We start from the raw sequence: 19,532 nt of genomic DNA on the forward strand, positions 1-19,532 counted from the left end.
GTTGCCATGGTTATTTAGAGAATCTCTCAATAATTCTTTAGACTAAACTTTAGATGGCAAAGAGAAACACACAAATTTATTGAGTCATTGTGCTTTCCAATGAAATAAGCAAAGCGAGCGGTATATATATATATATATATATATATATATATATATATATATATATATATATATATATATATATATATATGAGCGAGAAGCACTTGCAGGAGTTGAGAAATAAAGGGGTTTCATCAATAATGCAATCATGCATGAGGACACTTGGGTCAAGACTGCTTGACCTTTGGTCCTCAGATTCAAGGCTCGAAGGCTAACCTCATGGTCAAAGCCACGTTTGCAGAGCGTGTGCAGTGTGTCTCAGGAGAGGGGAGGATGGCAGGGAGGAAAGGGACATCTGCAGCACACCGAGGGCTATCGTCTGCTCTGCCAACAATGACCTCACTGCCTCCTGCCCACCAGCCGGGCTCCAGTATGGTTCCCTAGAGACCTACGTCATTATAGCGCTCTGATTGCAGCCACTGAGATGGCACATCAATGCGTTACCACAAATACAGAGTGAGAACATTTCTCAGAAAACAATCCTCCCACCAGACACTCGCTCATGATCTTTGCCGCTTACTATTTCTGAGGCGCCTTAAAAATCAGTCAAATGAATGACTTGTATGCAAGAGTGTAGGTGAATAAGTGAGGACGTTCAGATGGCGTGGGATTGTATGATGCCTATTATCTTTACATCCATAGCCTTTACAGTCCTCAGCAGTACCTTTAAAGCTCCCCAGTGTGAATGCAATGGTGAAGCCACCATTTTTATTGAAGCCTGGATAGAAATGAGAGCTGTTTTTACACGTCTCAGCTCTGGACAATATCAGGGCCCATTTCATGTCATCATGCAGGCTCACCTTGAACTAATGCTCTCTGGGATTGTGAAAGGCCCATAATGTCCCCCCATTAATCTCCATGGGTGGGTGCAGGATAGGGGCGGCAGACAGCACAGATGACCTGTAAAAACCACACAGCCCAAACTGCTCAGCCACATAAAGGTCCTCAGAAATGTCCCGTAGGTCACGCCTCGTATATCACAGTGCATTAAGACTTCAGGGAAAGCAGACAAAGACCCAACAACAACAAACATCCCTGCTCTACCGCTGCTGGGTTTTTTTTTTTTTTTTTTTTATGTTAGACAAAAATAACAAAAAAAACAAAACAAAACAAAAAACAATAGAAAAAAAAAAACAAACAAAAAGTAAAAATGTTTCTATTATTTTTTGTATTGTTTTGGGTTATTTTATGTTAAACAAAACAAAAAAAATAATAATAGAAGCAAAAAAATAAAAAAATAAAAAAATAAATATATATATTTATTTAACATTTTTAAGAATAATTTTTTTATTAAAAAATATATACATTTCAAACTATAAAATTAATGTTATTACTGATTTTTCGTTGTTCTATAAAGCACATTTTTATTTATTTATTTATTTATTTTTATTTACGTTTACAGAGCAAACAAATCGACTTTGAATAAAAGTTTGGTAAATGCTGTACATTGTAATGTTCCCTAAATACACATACTTCGGCTTCTTCGCGAAAAGCTTGGCCAATTTTCTTTCAAGACAAAAAACATTAAACTTCCTCTTCAAAATTGTGTTTATTTAGCTTTAGTTATTTGAATATGATTGTCTCCAAATTTAGATTTTATCCTAAAAAGCTGAAGAACTTTATCCTATTTGAAATTAAATGCAATAACACACAATAATAAAGAGTTAATCAATACAATAATTAAGAGTTTACTATTTGGGGGGAAAAAAAGCAGAAGTTATACCCAATCACTTTATTTGTCTCATTTAAACAAAAAACCCTGTAATACTGTTCAGGAGCAACACTGGCTACAGGCTTACATAGATAATATAACTATAGAAGGATGACGAATAAAAGTAAAAACCAGCATAAAGTGTCTTAGCACTTCGATTGTATATGTCTGAATGTGGAGGTGGAATAATGTAATTATTATAAGAATATTTCTGGGTTTTTCTGTTATTTTGTCTAATTACGCCGATTTTCACAGACTCCATGTGCAATTATCTGGAAAAACATAAATTTTAACCTTTTATGAAATAATCAGCAGAAATAACCCCAGGTAATGCACAGTATGTATGCAGCACATACGAATATCACTTCTGAACTGACACGTGGCTAAAGATTCTATTATCCCCTATAAGATAAAGAGGTTTCGTACTTTTTCTTCAGTCTAAAGTCACTCCAGGAAGTACTCATTCTTGTCTATCATTTCCCACCTAAAGCAAAACGAATACAAATATTATCGGAAACGCAAAAGAATAACATATAGAAGGCATCTAAAAGATGTTTGAGGTAAAGCCCCAAGCTTCATGTTATGGTCAGGTGATGTAATGATTATAGCTACAGGTCCATAATATGCAAAAATAAAAGTCACAATGATCAGTGTGGATTCAAATGAGGTGTATGTAGCATGCATTCATTTTTTTTGGGGATATCAGGAAGACAATTCTTCTCTTTGATTTAAACTGAGATCATTTGTATAATTAAAAACAAACAATTACAAATTATTTTTTACAAATAATAATTATAATAAATATTTTAGGAATTCTTCAAAACCCCTAATTGTGTGTTCCTACGACATTTACAGTTGCAACAATCGGCATCATATTCCAGAGCAATTTGCAATTATAATTCTTTTATAATGTTTTTTCTGCAACTACACATTGAACAACCTTCTGATTAGTTGCACATCATCTTAACTCACTTCACTTTCTATAAGCGACAAATCAAAGACCTAGTTTATGCCACTTTCTTAATCCTAGTCATTGGATACGCTTAAAAAAACTGACCAGTCCCTTCTTAAGTTTACTTTCTTGTCCCTCCGTTGTTCCTCTTTTATCCATATCTCTTTTTCAGCACAGCCTCCACCACCCGCCACCCCTACCACCCCCTTCCCCAGACCCCCAGACCTCTCCGGTAACAAATGCTGTATATGACAAACATCTTGTGACACCACGACCCTGTCTTACCCTCAGTGTTAACCATGTTCTCTCTCTCTCTCTCTCTCTCTCTCTCTCTCTCTCTCTCTCTCTCTCTCTCTCACACACACACACACACACACACACACACACACACACACACACACGGACACACGGACACGCACGCTCGCACGTTCACCAAAGCCACAAAACACGCACTGGCTTACGCACAGCTTAGCACTTCAAAAGCCAGCACTAAAACTGCAAGTAGGGCAAACAAATGAGCTTAATAATTATATGGATTAGAGTTGACACAAGCTGATGACATTCACTGGAAACACAAAAGACCACAGATGGCCTGGACACTCTCCACACAACACACACCCTCTTCTTTTTTCTCTCTCGCTCTTTGTTTTTTATGAGCCACTGAAGAGCCAGCGTTCACACATACACAAGCCAAGTCATGATGAGCACTCTGGGTGGTCATTAATGTATGAAACACACACATTCACAGACACAAGGGAGCAGATAAAAATAGAAACACACACACACACACACACACACACACACACACACACACACATTTTGACCTGGCAAACCATTTGAAACAAGCAAGCACAAGAAAACATTCAGGATTTAAATAATCTTTTATCATTTAATCGCAAACACCCAAATGTGTAACACTTTACAGTCTCATTATTCAACAAAGATGCCGGTGTGAACAGGGAAAGAATTCGATTTGCAGCACGCCAGAGATCATGATTAATCATGTTTCACATTTCTCTGTCTTTGGCTCCTCATATAATATATATATATATATATATATATATATATATATATATATATATATATACACACATATACACTGTATTTATACAGATGTCCCCGAGTTATGATGGTTCATCTTACGATGACGATAGCGATACGACAAAATTGTAAAAATATTACAATTTTTGCGCACTAGGCAGCAGTGTACGATGTACGATACAGCTGGACGTGCAGCTGGAATGAGCGTATCTCTCGCCCTGTGAGATGTCCCACTCTCGCTAACGGTCGACGGAGTAAAGTTGTCTCAGTGTGTATTGTTTTCTGTTTTAAGCAGCAATTTTAGTGATAAAAGCATGTCTTCCAAATGCTCGAATATGTCTCCTATATATATATATATATATATATATATATATATATATATATATATATATATATATATATATTAGGGCTGTCAATCGGTTTTAAATGCCAGTAATGGCATGATTATCATATTAGTGATTAAATTGCACATTTTTATGTTCTAAAAAAGTTAATACTTTTCAAGTTTTTAACACTCTAATCAACATGTACATGGACAAATATAGAGGCTTATACAAATGTATGTGAAACCAAATTCACCATAGAGCATGAAGAAAAAAATATTCTTGTAAATGTTTTAAAGTAATTATGGTGTTTTAAAATTACATAAATCATCAGGACACCAAACTGTTCTTTTGCTATGTTTCCACACGGACGGTTTTAAAAAGCATCCGTGTAAAACAAATGTTTATTTATTACAATTATTTTTTGCAGTAAAAACAGAAATGGGTGTGCATTAATCCTGCGTTAATGAAATTAGTGCCATTAAAATAAATTTGCGTTACCGCGTTATTAACCCCCCCACACACACACACACAAACTGTATATACATATAATTATTATAATTTTTTTTACCCTACATCTCATTCTGTAAATCTTTTCTTTTATTACTTTGAAGTGATTCCTTGGTCTGCAAGCATTCACTGATTCTAGTGATTCTGTCTCTATTAAAAAGAAAAGATAGAAAGACTGAAATAAAGAGAGAAAGAAAGCAAGAGGACTACAGGAATACAAAAGCGATGAAGACAATTCCGTTATCTCATATGTCTTTCTATTTGAAGCAAAAGTGTTTCCAGAGATAATCAATGTACATGGAAATAGTAAAAAAAAAAAATCTAGCTTAGAAGTATTTTAAGAGCAGTTTTCTTTCACATTTATGGAAGGAGTTTTTAGAGCCAGAGGTAAAGCTATTAACTGCAAGAGAAGATACATTTCATTAGCGAAAATTACAAATATTTTGGACTTCTAAACAGAAGGTCATGAGTTCAAATCCCACCACCACAAAGCTGCCACTGCTGGGTTCTTGAAGAAGACCCTCAACCCTTAACTACCCAGGTGTATAAATGAAATATTTCTAAGTCGATCTGGATCAGGGCGTCTGCCAAATGCCGTAAGTGTAAATGTTATGCAGCTATGTGTTTTTGTTTGGATGTTGTGTTATCTCTGACCCTGTCTTCTGATTGGTTGTTTCCTCCACATGTTCTCATTGTATACACCAGTTTTGAGTTTAGCCTTTGATTAGTTTGCATATTTGTACCCCGCGTTTCCTTTTATACTCCACAAATTATTTTTTTCACAAAGCCTTTTGTTGTTAACCTCAATTGTTTAAATTCTTGCATTCCTTAATTCACATTGTTGGCTGATCACCTGACCTCTGCCTGTTTTACATTTATGATTATGCACTGTGATTTTTACAGCCTTTACTATTAATTAAGTGCACAATTGTATAGGTTTCTTTGGAGGTGGTAGCATTACATTTTCCTTTCACTTGAACTAGGAGACACAAATTTGTTCAAGCATGACATTGTCCCTGTGCTTTATATGGGTTGGACTAGAATATCTGAAGTGGCCTACTATAGAGCTCTGACCTCAACCTTACTGAATATCTTAGGGATGATTGGAACACTGACTGCACCCCGGGCCTCCTCACTTCACCTACATCACCTGACTTTACTTACACCCTTTTGAATGAATGAGCACAAATCTCCACAAAGATTAATGGAACATCTTCCCAGAAGAGTGGAGGTTATTGTAACAGCAAATGGGGACTAAATGTATTATGGGATGTTCAAAAATCTCATACCAATCTTGTGGTCAGGTGTCCACAAACTTAATAATTTTTTTTATTTAGAGTCTAAATAGAAATGAAGCTCTCTATAATGCAGAATTCCTTGTACTGAGTTTCACAAAAGAAATATTTTCATCTGCTGTGTACAGAAGCTACTATGCTTAAATAATATAACACATACACACTTTTTTTGGAGTCCTGAGATGTTGGTGCTTGAACAGAAGGTCTACAATAACTTCTGAAGTGTGATGCAGTGGACACGCATAATACACTTTTATGTGCCCATGCATCAGCCTGCCGATATCAATAAAAGCAACAAACACGTTTCATCGTTATTCCATATATAATCTAATGTTTCATAAATGTACACTAATGTTTTATATTTATATTTAATATATATTTCTCTATATATATATATATATATATATATATATATATATATATATATATATATATATATATATATATAATAAATATATATATAATAAATACAAATACATTTAAAAATTTTTATCAAATATAAAATATATATTTTGATATAAAAAACTTTCTCTCTCTATATATATATATATATATATATATATATATATATATATATATATATATATATATATATACACACAGTATATATAATGTAATAACAAAAATATAAAAAATAAAAAAAAATAAAAAATAAAATATAATATAATAGTAATAATATATATAATAATGCTTTGTTTATTTTTATTTTTTTCGCTGTATTCATGACCAGCGAATAAAAAAAACCTACATTTTTATCAAACTTTAATGCTTTGTTTTCTGTTTAGTTGTTTAGTGTGAAGGCATAAATATTAAGTTCACTCTGACTGAAACTTGTCAACAAGCATCTCTGCAGCTATTGAGTTTGAGAACATGATTTCCACAAACGCTTGATTATACAGTCATTAAGACTTTATTTCCTAGATAGAAATTAGGCCTATAACCAATTTTAAACTGACTTTGACTTCTTCAAAAAATGGCCCAACAAGACTATAAAATTGTGACCAAAACATCTATTCATAGATGTTAATTTCACAATTTTTTTTTCTAACGCAAACAAAGACAGAGAGCTGGCTAAGAACAGGAGGGTTATGGGATACATCAAGTGAACTGCCAAACCACATTCTGTTTAGGGGGTCCCTAAAGGTCACAGCTAACTATAAGCAAAACAATAGGCCCATTTCTGTTGTTAAAGTTGACTGGAAGCTGCACAGGGAGTACAAGCAGTCATCCAAGAGCAATTCTGAGCTTTTTCTTTCCAGGCTGTGAACATGATTGAGGCTGGGGAAAAAGCGCATGATGAGAGAGAACCCGCTAAGTGAGAACTCTAAATGGGAAGGACAACAGATGAGGTTCTATCCGTAGAGAATTCTTTGGACAATGAAATCCCACACACTGACTCTTTCACACACACACAAACAAACACACACATGTGTGCACAATATTTAAGCATGGCTTGCTAGGTAATAAGCTTGCCCTTTCCCTAGAGAGCGAAAATCTCCCCCTTAACCTACTGTGGTGACCAGCACCAACCAGACTGAGAGAAAAAAAAAAAGCTTTTGGAGTCTGAGATGCTTGAAAGCCTCTGGGATGTGAGCCAGTAATTCATTTACTATCATTTAAAGCAAAAAAGTTCTGTAGACAGCAAGAGCAGTTTTACCACAGACATGCTGCATTAAACACCTTTTTTTTCTATTGTATGTAATTTACACTATATGGACAAAAGTATCAGGACTCCTGACTTTTACATTTTTTTTTAATGTAAAGTCAACAATAACTTCTGAAATGTGACTTGATGGAATGAGGTAAAACATATTAAAATATTCGAGTAAGATTTGGTAGGTGATTTGCAGAGAACAGAATACACATGACTGACAAGCGAGAGTATGTTGAATCATTGTATCTCACTGGACTTACATTAGTGACAGAACCTTTATTCTCTTCAGTCATGAGAGAAGTGACTGGATTGGCTAAGATGCTCAAAAACTACAGTAAACGCAACATATTAAATTTCTCATAGTGACAAAATCTATCAAAGTATATTCTTGGGCAAAAAAATTGGTCATATGTGGCAAAATATAAAAATTGTAATGGTCCTGAAGACAAACTATTGGTCAGGAAATTTTCAAGATTGAAACTGCTGAAACTCCGTGTACTACCAATTGTTGTAGTGAAGTTTGGGAAAAAGCTAAAAACAGGGAAATGCACTTGAATATTCTGAGTGTAAGTTAAAATCACAATGAAATAAATGTAAAACACACCAAAGCACATCTGAGTGTACAAAATCATAAAAAAAAAAATCTAATTATTTGATGTCTATAATCTCAAATGACTGTATAAGACTGTAGAAAGGACATTACGTTCCAGTTCTCATGTTAGTTCTCACTCTCCAGTGTTCTGTATTGTTGAAAGATTTATGATCAAACTCTTGATGTAACCCAAATGAGGATGGGTTTCCCTTTTGAGTCTGGTTCCTCTCAAGGTTTCTTCCTCATAACATCTAAGGGAGTTTTTCCTTGCCACAGTCGCCACGGCTGCTCATCAGGGATAAATACACACCATTCACCTTCACTGTTAAATTCTGTAAAGGTGCTTTGTGCTATAGAAATGAACTTGACTTGACTTGATTTTTATTCTTATGTGCCACACCTGATGCAGTTCATCAAGGGCCTGATTACAAACTTATACATGGAACAAGGATTAATAAAGCAGTGAGGAAGAGAACTACAGTATTTCTGTCATTCTGGCTTTTATCCTGACTAATGATTGGTTGTTAAGACTATAAAAATCTTCCTTTTGATCAAGAAATCTTTATTTCATTTTTTTCTTTGCAGGACGTTTTTACTGCACATTTTGCTTTTCTTTTCTTTTTTTCTTTTTTCTTTTTATTTTATAGATATACATTAAAAGTGTAGGTTTTTTAGGATATCCCACTCTCTCGTTTCTCTTATCAGTGGGTTGGGAAGAATTTTTAATTCTTTAAAGATGAACTATATTGTTTTGGATATCCCTACACACATAATTGCTACAGTGACTAGGCTGCAATTGCCACAAACAGTTTTATATTCAAGTGCTCATCAGTGAACAGCAATGATTGAACTTTAATGAATGGACATTTGGTGCCACAAAGATAAAGATGGTTCCTCTCAAGGTTTCTTCCCCATATCATCTCATGAAGTTTCTAGTTTTCACTGTTACAAGTGGCTCATTCAATAGAGATGAATGAATTTAAGAATTGATTTCTGTGAAGCTGTTTTGTAAAAAGTTCCATACAAATAAAATTGGACTAAATAATCCAGCATCAGATCAGTCTGTTTGAAACTGGTGGAAAAAAATATGGCTACAAATATGGCTATTAATTTGTAGCTATAACAAATTCCAACATACCTTCTATAAAATCTAGAACTTACATCTTTTAATACAAATTTATGTCTATTCCAATAACTAGCTTGCTAAGCCCTGGTGTATTTCCCCTGATTAAACCTGAGAGCTGAGATGACTCATCAGGATAAAAATCCACACTGAATGCTAGGATTTTTCGTGCAAAATAAGATCGAGGCTGCAGAACGACATCATACGCTAGTGTCTGCCAAATATACTTTGAATCACCTTATCAGCAGCTCTAAATCCAGTTTATTGTCTTAAGATCAGTCACGTCATACTAATCAGAGCTTTGTTTGGCTCATGCCATGAGTAGCACAAGGCCATACTTAATGGAAGAGGAACGTGCTTAAAAGTGCAGCTTAAGAAATCTTAATGTGATTGGTGTCTCTTTAAAGGAAGGAAAGGCACAATCAGGAGAGATGTCAGAAGCAGAGCTGGGCCATATGACAATCTAATATATGTGTCCTTTTGTTATTTAATAACCCCTTTGTTACTCACTGTGTAGAAGAACTGACTGGATATTAGTGAATGAATCCTTACCAAATGTTTCTCTCATGTTCTTGATGAAATATTCGCTGACACACTCCATTTGAGAGCAAACATACAGAAAACGTTGTCCTTAACTGATTTTCTTTTTTACTTTGGTCACGGAATAATGTGCTTTAAGATACAGTTTTGAACAATGGCATAAAGCTATGACTTGATCAGTGTTAGTACAGGGGTTAAGACATTGTTCAAATCCCAGAACAAGCCTTCAACCACTCTGCCGTATAAATGAGGCCCTTAAATGTATGCCAAATGGCATAAATGTGTTAAAATGTGCTAAAATGGAACATATTATGTGTTTACAAAAAGAGGCTGTAGTTGTAAATACAGTTATTTACAAATGTAGTCTTCTCTTGAAGAAGCCATGTGTCACAATTACAAAAAAAATGCAACAATAGGGTCTATCCATAACAAGGATAGAACAGAAAAAAAAAAAAGAAAAATGAAAATTTGTTTCAAAGCTTAAAAACAAATAAATAAAAGTTTAACCGTGATTCTTTTGGTCTACTGAAAACACACCTGAATTTAATGCATAATGTCAGGAAAAATGGGGGACTGGAAGATGAACTTTTAAACTGATTAGTGTTTCTGTAGATTATTGAGTGTTCTCTTATTCCTGGATTTCTCTGGGTTTCGTAGTTTTCTCCACCTTCCAAAAAACATAGGCACAAAGGCATTCTGGCTACACTTAATAACCTCTACTTGTAAAGAAGTATAAAAAAGTGTGTATGTATGGTGCCCCTCCGATGGACTGGCATGCATTTCCATCCATGTTTTGGATCCTACACAACCCTGATCAGGATAAAGATGTCACAACAATTTATGATTGGGTTGATCGTGGATTTATTCTTTGTGAAATCCAACATTTAGTGGACATTTACTGTTTGCATGGCTTATCAATTCGTTACGTTTTATTTATTTTTTTTACCCTGTTAATAAGCATGAGTATATGACATTGCCCCTTCATTACTTAAATCATTCATAAATAATTGTATATATTGTAAAAAAAAAAAAAAAAAAGTGTGTAAAAATATAGCCCTTCCTGTCAAGAGTTAGATGAGTGTGATTCAAAGTAAAAAGCTTGCATCAGTATGCAGAGCTTGCAGGAGGCTTGACGTTAATATTATCTGAAAAGGGTCTTTTTTTGGAGCAGAGGGAAAAAGTACTTAAAATAACAAATGTCATGACATGTTCCATCAGGCATCAAGACAGTTTTCTGTCAGTAGAGTGGATTCAGAACCTGGAAAGCTGAGACACATCAGGATGGATGTTGATTTTGGATTGGTCTTGCCTTTGAGTAGAGAGTGGGTGAGATTGGATTAGCACTTTTAATTACATAATATCCCCCGGTGGTCCATTTAGGATCATGTTTTATTGTTACATTCTCATCTGCTCCTCAAGGATTTCCTACCATCATTTATGGTCCCTGTAGGCTAAATATTGGTATCTTTGCATACTGAAGCACTCAAATTGTGGTTCAAAGAGGGACAGCGCATGATGATGTGTACAGTCCATAAATGACAGTCACCTCCAGGATCGATTTACAGACAGTGCTAGTGCCTGAACAAACAGCAATGGTTATAGACTCAGTCAGCCATCCTATATTAGGAAAAGACAGATATTTCAAAACATAACTCATTTGCTACCTTCACTTTTTTTTTGACTAGCATTGACTCAAATGGCATTTTTTTTAAATTCTCTTGACTTCATAATAGCTCAGTCTCATGAAGATGACTTTATCCAGAAAATGGACTGGTTACATTCCAAAATGGATAACAAAGGGATACAGTTCCACATTGTTTTTGGCTGTGATTCTCGACGCCAGATGAAAAATACACGGTATGGTAATCCATTCATCAATAACTTGTTTCAAATTTGATCAGCATCTGGAAATGGGATGCTTTGATTATTTTCAATGACGGTCCTGAAGGCTGAAATCCAAAATGTTTGCTTTATTTAGAAGCGCTGAGGCAAATACAAGTGAAAGTGCTGGTCAGATTTCCAATATGAAATAAATACTGTTGTCTGGCCTTTTTTCCTGTCAAGTGGACAAAATGATGGAGAAATCATTATGTGATGTTAATTTGCCGACTTTTTTTAATCGTAGCTGTCTATAGATAAGTAGAAAATGTGAACATTTTTAAGATTGCAGCCGACTACAATAGAATATTCAGACAAAATATATACTGTAAATTTGATAAGTGCGTTTGAACAAAAATACACTTCCCAATGATATGATGCACTCACTGACGCTCAACTAGATGGCTTGATTAATACATTCCATTGAACATAAGGCTACATTTTCTTGATGCCATACGGGAAATGACACAAAATCTAACCTAAAAATTTACTATTTTTTCAGATGCCAAAATCATATTTACTGACACCAATTCCCAAGAACAAGTCAATACTGAAAACACCTTAAGACTAGACTGAGAGTCTTATAGCGTGACTACAGTAAAGTACACCACAAACCCATCACATACAGGTATCTGTCCTTTAATCCAACGCACAGTAAACAAACAAAACATGAAGTTGCAAGGCCAGATTATTAATATTTTTAGGTATGACACAAGAACAGAACAACTTGTTCTTGAGAACAGCATCATGAAACTCTATAATCTAATAATATCTACTAAAATTTGAAATCTAATAAATTTAATTATTGCTAGACTAGTGAATTACATTTGAGGCCAACCCAATTATGGTACTGAAGCTAATGTATAATTTGTATAATGAGTTAATTAGAGCTAATATATAATGAATATAAGTTATATTATACTCTGATTTGTACAAAGAGTTACAGCAATAGTTTTGCTCGACAACCCTTCATAGCACACAAACACATGTCTAGAAAAGAAGTGATGTGTAAAGTTAGTTATCTATCATATTATGTATTTGTTATCAACAATTTACCACACGATACATATTATTTTTAAAACGTGGCGTTTCTGAAGTCACACTCAAGAAAACATCTTGAATTTTGATGATCCACATGACGTGTTGTTGAATCTGCCATGATAGTATTAGAGTATTAAAAAAAAAATCACCAATCTGATCTTGCACATTATGATTTTCTGTGGTATGATCTCGGTGTGGAGAAAGGAAGGATGAAGGATTGGAAGGCAAAACATGGCTGCAGAACAAAGGCTATAGTCAGGGCAGTTACAAGATTATTACATGGTAGACTGAAGCATGTGATTGCAAGCAGCTGAGTGGACAGCAGTGGTCATTTTCACCGGGTCAGCGAGGACATGGGGTCAGCTAGTGGGGAATTCCAGGAGGTCACGCCCTGGCCCCATTTGAGATGCACATGTGTGTTAGAAAGAGAGAGCGAGAGAGAGAGAGCGAGAGAGAGAGAGAGAGAGAGAAGAGAGAGAAGAGAGAAGGAGAGTCATGTTTAATGGTTATGTGCAAGTAGGTTAAATTCAGGGCTTTGGGACAATGAGGGCTGTTTGTGGTAAGATGACAGGGCATAAAATAGTGCATACTGGAGAGAGAGAGAGAGAGAGAGAGAGAGAGAGAGAGAGAGAGAGAGAGAGAGAGAGAGAGAGAGAGAGAGAGAAAGACTATCCTGTTGTGGCCTTTACCTGACCCCAAATTCAGAAGTCGATTTTCACCACACCAAACCTATTGGCCTCACATACTTTCCCTCTCTCTCTCTCTCTCTCTCTCTCTCACACAGACACGCACACACACACACACACACACACACACACACACACACACACACACACACACACACACACACAAACACCAGAACAGGGTCAAGTTGCTTACAGTAATTAATGACTCATGTAAAAGGAGTCAAGCCGGGTAAGGGATAATACATGGTGGAGAAAATAATCAACAATGGTAGTATTGGCATGATGTAGGCCAAAATAAAGTTATTGAACTTATTGTGACTTTACAAAGTGTTTATTCCTCTAATAACATTGCAGGTAATTTTTTTATTATCATTTTTTTTGCTTGTTTTGTGAAACATTCACAAAACAAGTGACTTCCTGTTATCATTTACATTTGATCAACAAGTCATTTATTAACCAGCCTCTCTCTTGAATTGCGTCATTCTTCTTAACATTTTCCAAATCTAGCTCATAACTGTTTACCTTGCTTTTCAAATTACTTTTTTTTACGACCTGCTTCAAAAACTCAACATTCAAAATGGCTGATTAACTATAAATTACATATACATGCACATGTCTATGGGAATAAAAGTAAATTAAAAATGGATTTGTTTCAAGTTTTTCACTTTGGGAAGAAAAAAAATATGATGAGATTTACATTCAAATTGTCAAAGTGAGGATTACAACCTAGATAATGGCTAAAGTCAGTGATTTAGCTAGCTAATAATGTAGTCTCGCAAAATAAATGATGCAAAGGCAAGAGGAATGTGGAAATGAGACAAAAATCTCATGAATATAAACATTTTCCTCACATGTGGTGGTGAATGGTTGAAATTTCCACCATTAAAAAAAATAATACAATGTAAATACATTTAGCATCAACCGCTAACCAAAATGTTATGTAAAATGGCACAACTCAAGTAAAAAGAATCATTTACATACACTGAGGTAAAAAAATGTGAAATGTTGCTGAACATCAATTAAACAACAATGATAATAATTCAACTCAACTCTGTTATGAGTTCAAATGATATAAACTTTGCTAAGCGTGTGATTCCAACACTTTACGCTAGCTCACTTTAAACATCTGTTCACAATCTTATAGAGCAAAGGTGCTATGTCACACATCTTGTCATGTAATATGTCCGTACACAATATTAATGATCTTTCTTACTCTCTCTCTCTTTCTCTCTCTCTCACACACACACACACACACACACACACACACACACACACACACACACACACACACACTCTTAATGAATCTATCATCCTTTGACATGCACATTCATCTGAGAGGAGGCGAGTCTAAAAACAACCCCCAAAGATTGCTCTTTAAACACAATATTTCACCAACAAACCATACCAAGCTGTAACCCATTAGAGGCCAATTCTGGGGTTAGTGGCGTCGATGCAGCCAGGCATTTGAGGGCACAAAGTTGCGTGCCTCTACGACAGCAAAATAAGAAAATTATTTGGGAAATAAATGAGGAGCTGTAACGTGAATGGATGGGTTGTTTTATTTCCTCGTGTATTTGAGTATGTGTGTACACTGGAAGGCGGGGGAATACGTTGTGTGCCTAATAGCTGACAGATTGACTGCCTGCGCCAGGCTGCTTGTGAGTCATGAACGGCAAATGCCAGAGTTCGACACACGCACAAAGAAAACACGGCATTTCCCAGGTGGATCCTCATTGAGCTGGGTTGTGTTAGCCCAGTGGTGTCCCGGCAGTCTGGGCAATTTTATTTGACCTTTGCATGACCACACACTTGTCCAAGGAACGCCTGCTGTTCACACATGACCCTGACCTCATGTTTGGTGCACGTAAACAACACGACGGACCTTAATCAAAGCCATCAGTACTGGGCCAATGGGAGATTCATCCACACCCAGATGCCAAACACCTGGATTTGTACATACACCATCACCTTGATAATAAATACCCCTCAACACCAGCACTGCACCCTATAAATCTGGCAAAACATTCTCTGCAATGCACGTACTGATTGAGCATTGCCGGCTGCACTTTTATACTTGAACATACTCGTAGAATCATATGTAAAATCATATGTTAAAAAAAACATACTTTTACACAAAACACTCATGCTGACCAGGACATATGAAGTCATAAAAAGAGAGTAAAAAGGGAAAGAAAGGAGTGTGTGTATAATATAAACAGTGACGCTTGTTTGACTCCTAATACACATTTGTCAGCTTTTTTGTAAATTTTTTTGTTTAATATATTCATGATATAGTGACTGTTACTCAGAGAGCACTGCTTGGCTGCACACTCTAACTAATACCTCTCCTCTACGTCATTTATCCCTTTTAACACTCAAAATCCATATTTATGCTAAACGAATGCCACTGCGCTGCCAAATTCACAATTCTGATTGGTCAAAAGATGCTGATTCATTTTTTACAACAGCAGCTCTACGACTGGTGTCAGCTGCAAGGTTCACATCGGTGTGCTCTGTCATATTATTTCTACAGTAACAGTTGGCTCACAGGGACTTGTGACTTGTATGATGGAAAATCACATAAACACTTGATGAATTTTTAGTAAAAAAAAATAGGTTATCGTTTTTTGGAAAGAGTGACCAAAATATATGTTTTAAATAAGTCATTGCGTGGAGCATTCAAAATAATTAACAATTCTAATCTCAAACATAAAAATGCAAAATGAGGCAAAAATGTGGATTAGGATTCCTGGGGAAAATAAAAAAAAGCTTCAAATTTGTTCATGTGAGATTCGTATTATGGGATTTTGTAAAACTGTAACCTGTAAATCTTCCCTTTGGTGTGTTCAAAACAAAGAAAAAGAACCGCATTTAATGTATCTTTAAATGAAGAAAGAAGCTTTCACATATACATTACAGCAGAGTGAAATTTTCTCTTTACATATACCAGCTTGTTAGCTTGTTAGGAAGCCGGGGTCCGAGCACAGAGTCAGCCAGGATACAGGCAGGATGTGAATTTTACATTAACATTTCACATTTACAGCATTTGGCAGAGGCCCTCATACAGAGCGACTTACAATTAACTCATTCATACAACTATATGTTGTATACTTTCCATTCTTTAGTTATAAACTATGTACTCATACTCATGTAGCCAAACTGCTGTGGTGTAACAGGAATAAAAGAATTTGCCTAAAACATGTTATAGGGAAAAAATGCTAAACTTTAAGGTGGTAACAGTAATTCCACTTCATCTCAGAGTGTGTTCCTCCAACAGCACATTCTGCTGTGGTTTCTTTCTTTTCATTCTCTCTATTAAAAACATACTCCAAGTTGAATTGTGTATCCAAAGTAAAAGAAAAAAACATCAAGCATATTCATTTTGCACTAATAACTCCAGAGATTCAACAGCCTTAACTGTTTTCACTCAAGATTAGAGCCTTTCGAATGAGGAGCCTGGCCATTCTCTCTCTCTCTCTCTCTCTCTCTCTCTCTCTCTCTATGAGTGAGAAATGCATAAGTTAAATAAACCTCAGCTGAAGAACTGTATCAGGCACCAAGTCAAACTGCTTTCATTAAGTCACAAAACAGACCAGAGAGAGAGAAAGAGAGAGAGAGAGAGAGAGAGAGAGAGAGAGAGAGAGAGACTGGGCTTGCCAAAAAAATCCCTGACAGGAAATCAAGATTCATTGCTGCACACTGCTGCCAGGCCTCAGCAGAGCCCGAGTCAGTCATTGGACAGGAGGATCATCTCCTTCTCATTTGCTCCTTGCTCTCTTCTGTTGCCATCTATTCACAAACATTCGTTGACCCCTCAGCAGCCTTCATCAGTCACCAAGACACACACTCAGGCTTTACAAACTTTATTTCGGAACAACTTAATCACTTGAAACAGAGAGACAGACACCGCCTACACTACCGCTAACAATCGCAATCACCGGAGAGAAATTATCATCACATAAGTGACCTCAGTTAGGAAAAAATGTGCTGTGGTGCACATCTGCATTCAGAAATAAAGTAGAGCAGGAAACTGATAACCAAGAAACAAAACCTCCTCAATGATATGCATACATTTAACAGAACAAAATGGAGATCTTGCCTACCTGGTGCAGCTTGCATCTCAGTCAGGCCTCCTACAGCAATGAGGGCTTCCAGAATCTTCATGTGATGATCAGGGTTCACATCAGCACTGAATGAACAAAAGACCTTATCAATGAAAGAGCTCATATTGAGTTTTATAAGACTCTTGAGTCACACACTCCTGAATTTTCAATGGATTTCCTGATGATATTTTAACCGCAAGCATTTTCTTTTAATATATAATGTTTTTTGAATGAAACTTTGTTTAGAAACACTATTTCAAATAATAGCTACTGTATTTTATACAGGTAGCATTCGCTGTAAAAAAAAAAACCTCACTGCACCAATTTCAGTCACCCTGAGGAGCTCGGAGGAATATTAGAATAAGATCTTTGCATATTTAAGTTATATACAAAAACATTTCGTTTTTCCTACAGTGTACAATATTTCAGTACATTTACATTTTGCCAATGTTATTTCTGTCAATGTATTGAAGGTGCTAAGAGCAATATTTGCCTTTCAAAACAAAATGTAAAATGGTAGAAAATTCCAGTCTTAAATAAAACAGATTTTATACAAATTAGGCCAATTTACAGAGGGAAAATTTGAATTTTTTCCTTTGTATTTGTAGGTATTTGTATTGTACAGTGGTACCTCGACATACGAGTGCCCTAACATACGAGTTTTTTTGAGATACGAGATCGGTCGATTTTTTGCTTTGATACGCGAGCAAAAACTTGAGATACGAGCTTGAGACGCCGCTGCTAGATGGCGAATCGAAGCCAGAAAGCGAAGATTGTGACGAAAATTAAGATAAGCAAAGAAGGAAAAGTAAAAAATTTAAAGTTTAGGGATACGTAGTGTGCAGAAGTGATAGTAAAAAACGAGTTTTCCTCCGCCTCCGCTTATCGCCTCTACCAACCCCCAACCCCCAATGGCATTTCAATTCATTTCAATGGGGAAATACGAGCAATTTGACATACGAGCAAGGTTACTGAACGAATTAAACTCGTATGTCGTGGTACCACTGTATTTCATTTTAAAACTGTAACGTAAAAGTATATGCTTTTAAAAGTAAATCTTATCTTTGGCATAAAAAAAGTTAAAGTTACGATGTTAAGATATACGATTTTGCGATCTTGCGATTACTATGGCGATGCGACAAAATTATAAAAATATTTTGCGCGGCAGGCAAACATAGCAGTATGCTCCACTCTCCACAAAGAAACCGGCGATTGTCCATGTTCCCGCTGCCATATAATTATATACTGTATAGTTTATAGAGTACGGTAGTGTAAATTGTTCTGTTCTGCTAAATTATGTGCTGCAATTTGTTAAATTATTAATAAATTACAGTATACTGCCCTATACTGATCACCATTCTTTACAAAAACCAATCAAGTTACAATGTGGGCTTCATAACACCTTTTTATCATAAGTCAGAGACGACCTGTTTTTAATGTACATTATATAAATCAATTGTATAGTCAAATTATGTTGTGAGCTTCCAAGTACCAAATTACTGTCACGTACATTATATTATGGCATTTGGCAGATGCACTCATCCAGAGTGGCTTACAAAAGTGCTTTGAAATCTCTGTATCAGTAAATACATTCTGATACTGGTTCATTTAGGTCCCACACTATAATAAATCAAGACTAAGACTAAGAATAAATCAATCTATTACTTTTGGGAGATGGAGATATGAGACATGGACATGTCAGAGACCTCCTAAACTGACATGAAGAATCTGTTAAATCAGCATTTATTCTTTGCATAATCCTGATAATTGACATGCACAAAACACTCAGGTACACAACAGAGTTTTAGTTGCATGCCTCTGAGCAAGTCGAGAGCCTGCTGAGCATCCACATGATCATCACCCTCACAGCCGCAAATACTACTTTCAACTCCACTTGAAACTTTTTCAAGGCTGATGTTAGAAACGACAATTCTGCACATAGATGTTTCATCAAGATTGCTCTTACGAACACACACACACACAC

At 35.8% G+C, this 19,532-nt stretch overlaps 1 protein-coding gene across 2 annotated transcripts in view; it reads right to left on the minus strand.

The window, feature by feature from the left end:
* pik3r3b (phosphoinositide-3-kinase, regulatory subunit 3b (gamma)) overlaps nucleotides 1–19,532 on the minus strand; it is a 210,117-nt gene that overhangs the window by 78,805 nt on the left and 111,780 nt on the right. For both annotated transcript variants that reach the window (XM_046859409.1, XM_046859419.1), the window contains exon 7: nucleotides 17,549–17,634. In XM_046859409.1, coding sequence (XP_046715365.1) covers nucleotides 17,549–17,634 — 86 coding nt within the window. The remainder of the gene's footprint in view (nucleotides 1–17,548; nucleotides 17,635–19,532) is intronic.

The sequence above is a fragment of the Silurus meridionalis genome, chromosome 1 (genome assembly GCF_014805685.1).
Source record: "Silurus meridionalis isolate SWU-2019-XX chromosome 1, ASM1480568v1, whole genome shotgun sequence".
Lineage (NCBI taxonomy): Eukaryota > Metazoa > Chordata > Actinopteri > Siluriformes > Siluridae > Silurus > Silurus meridionalis.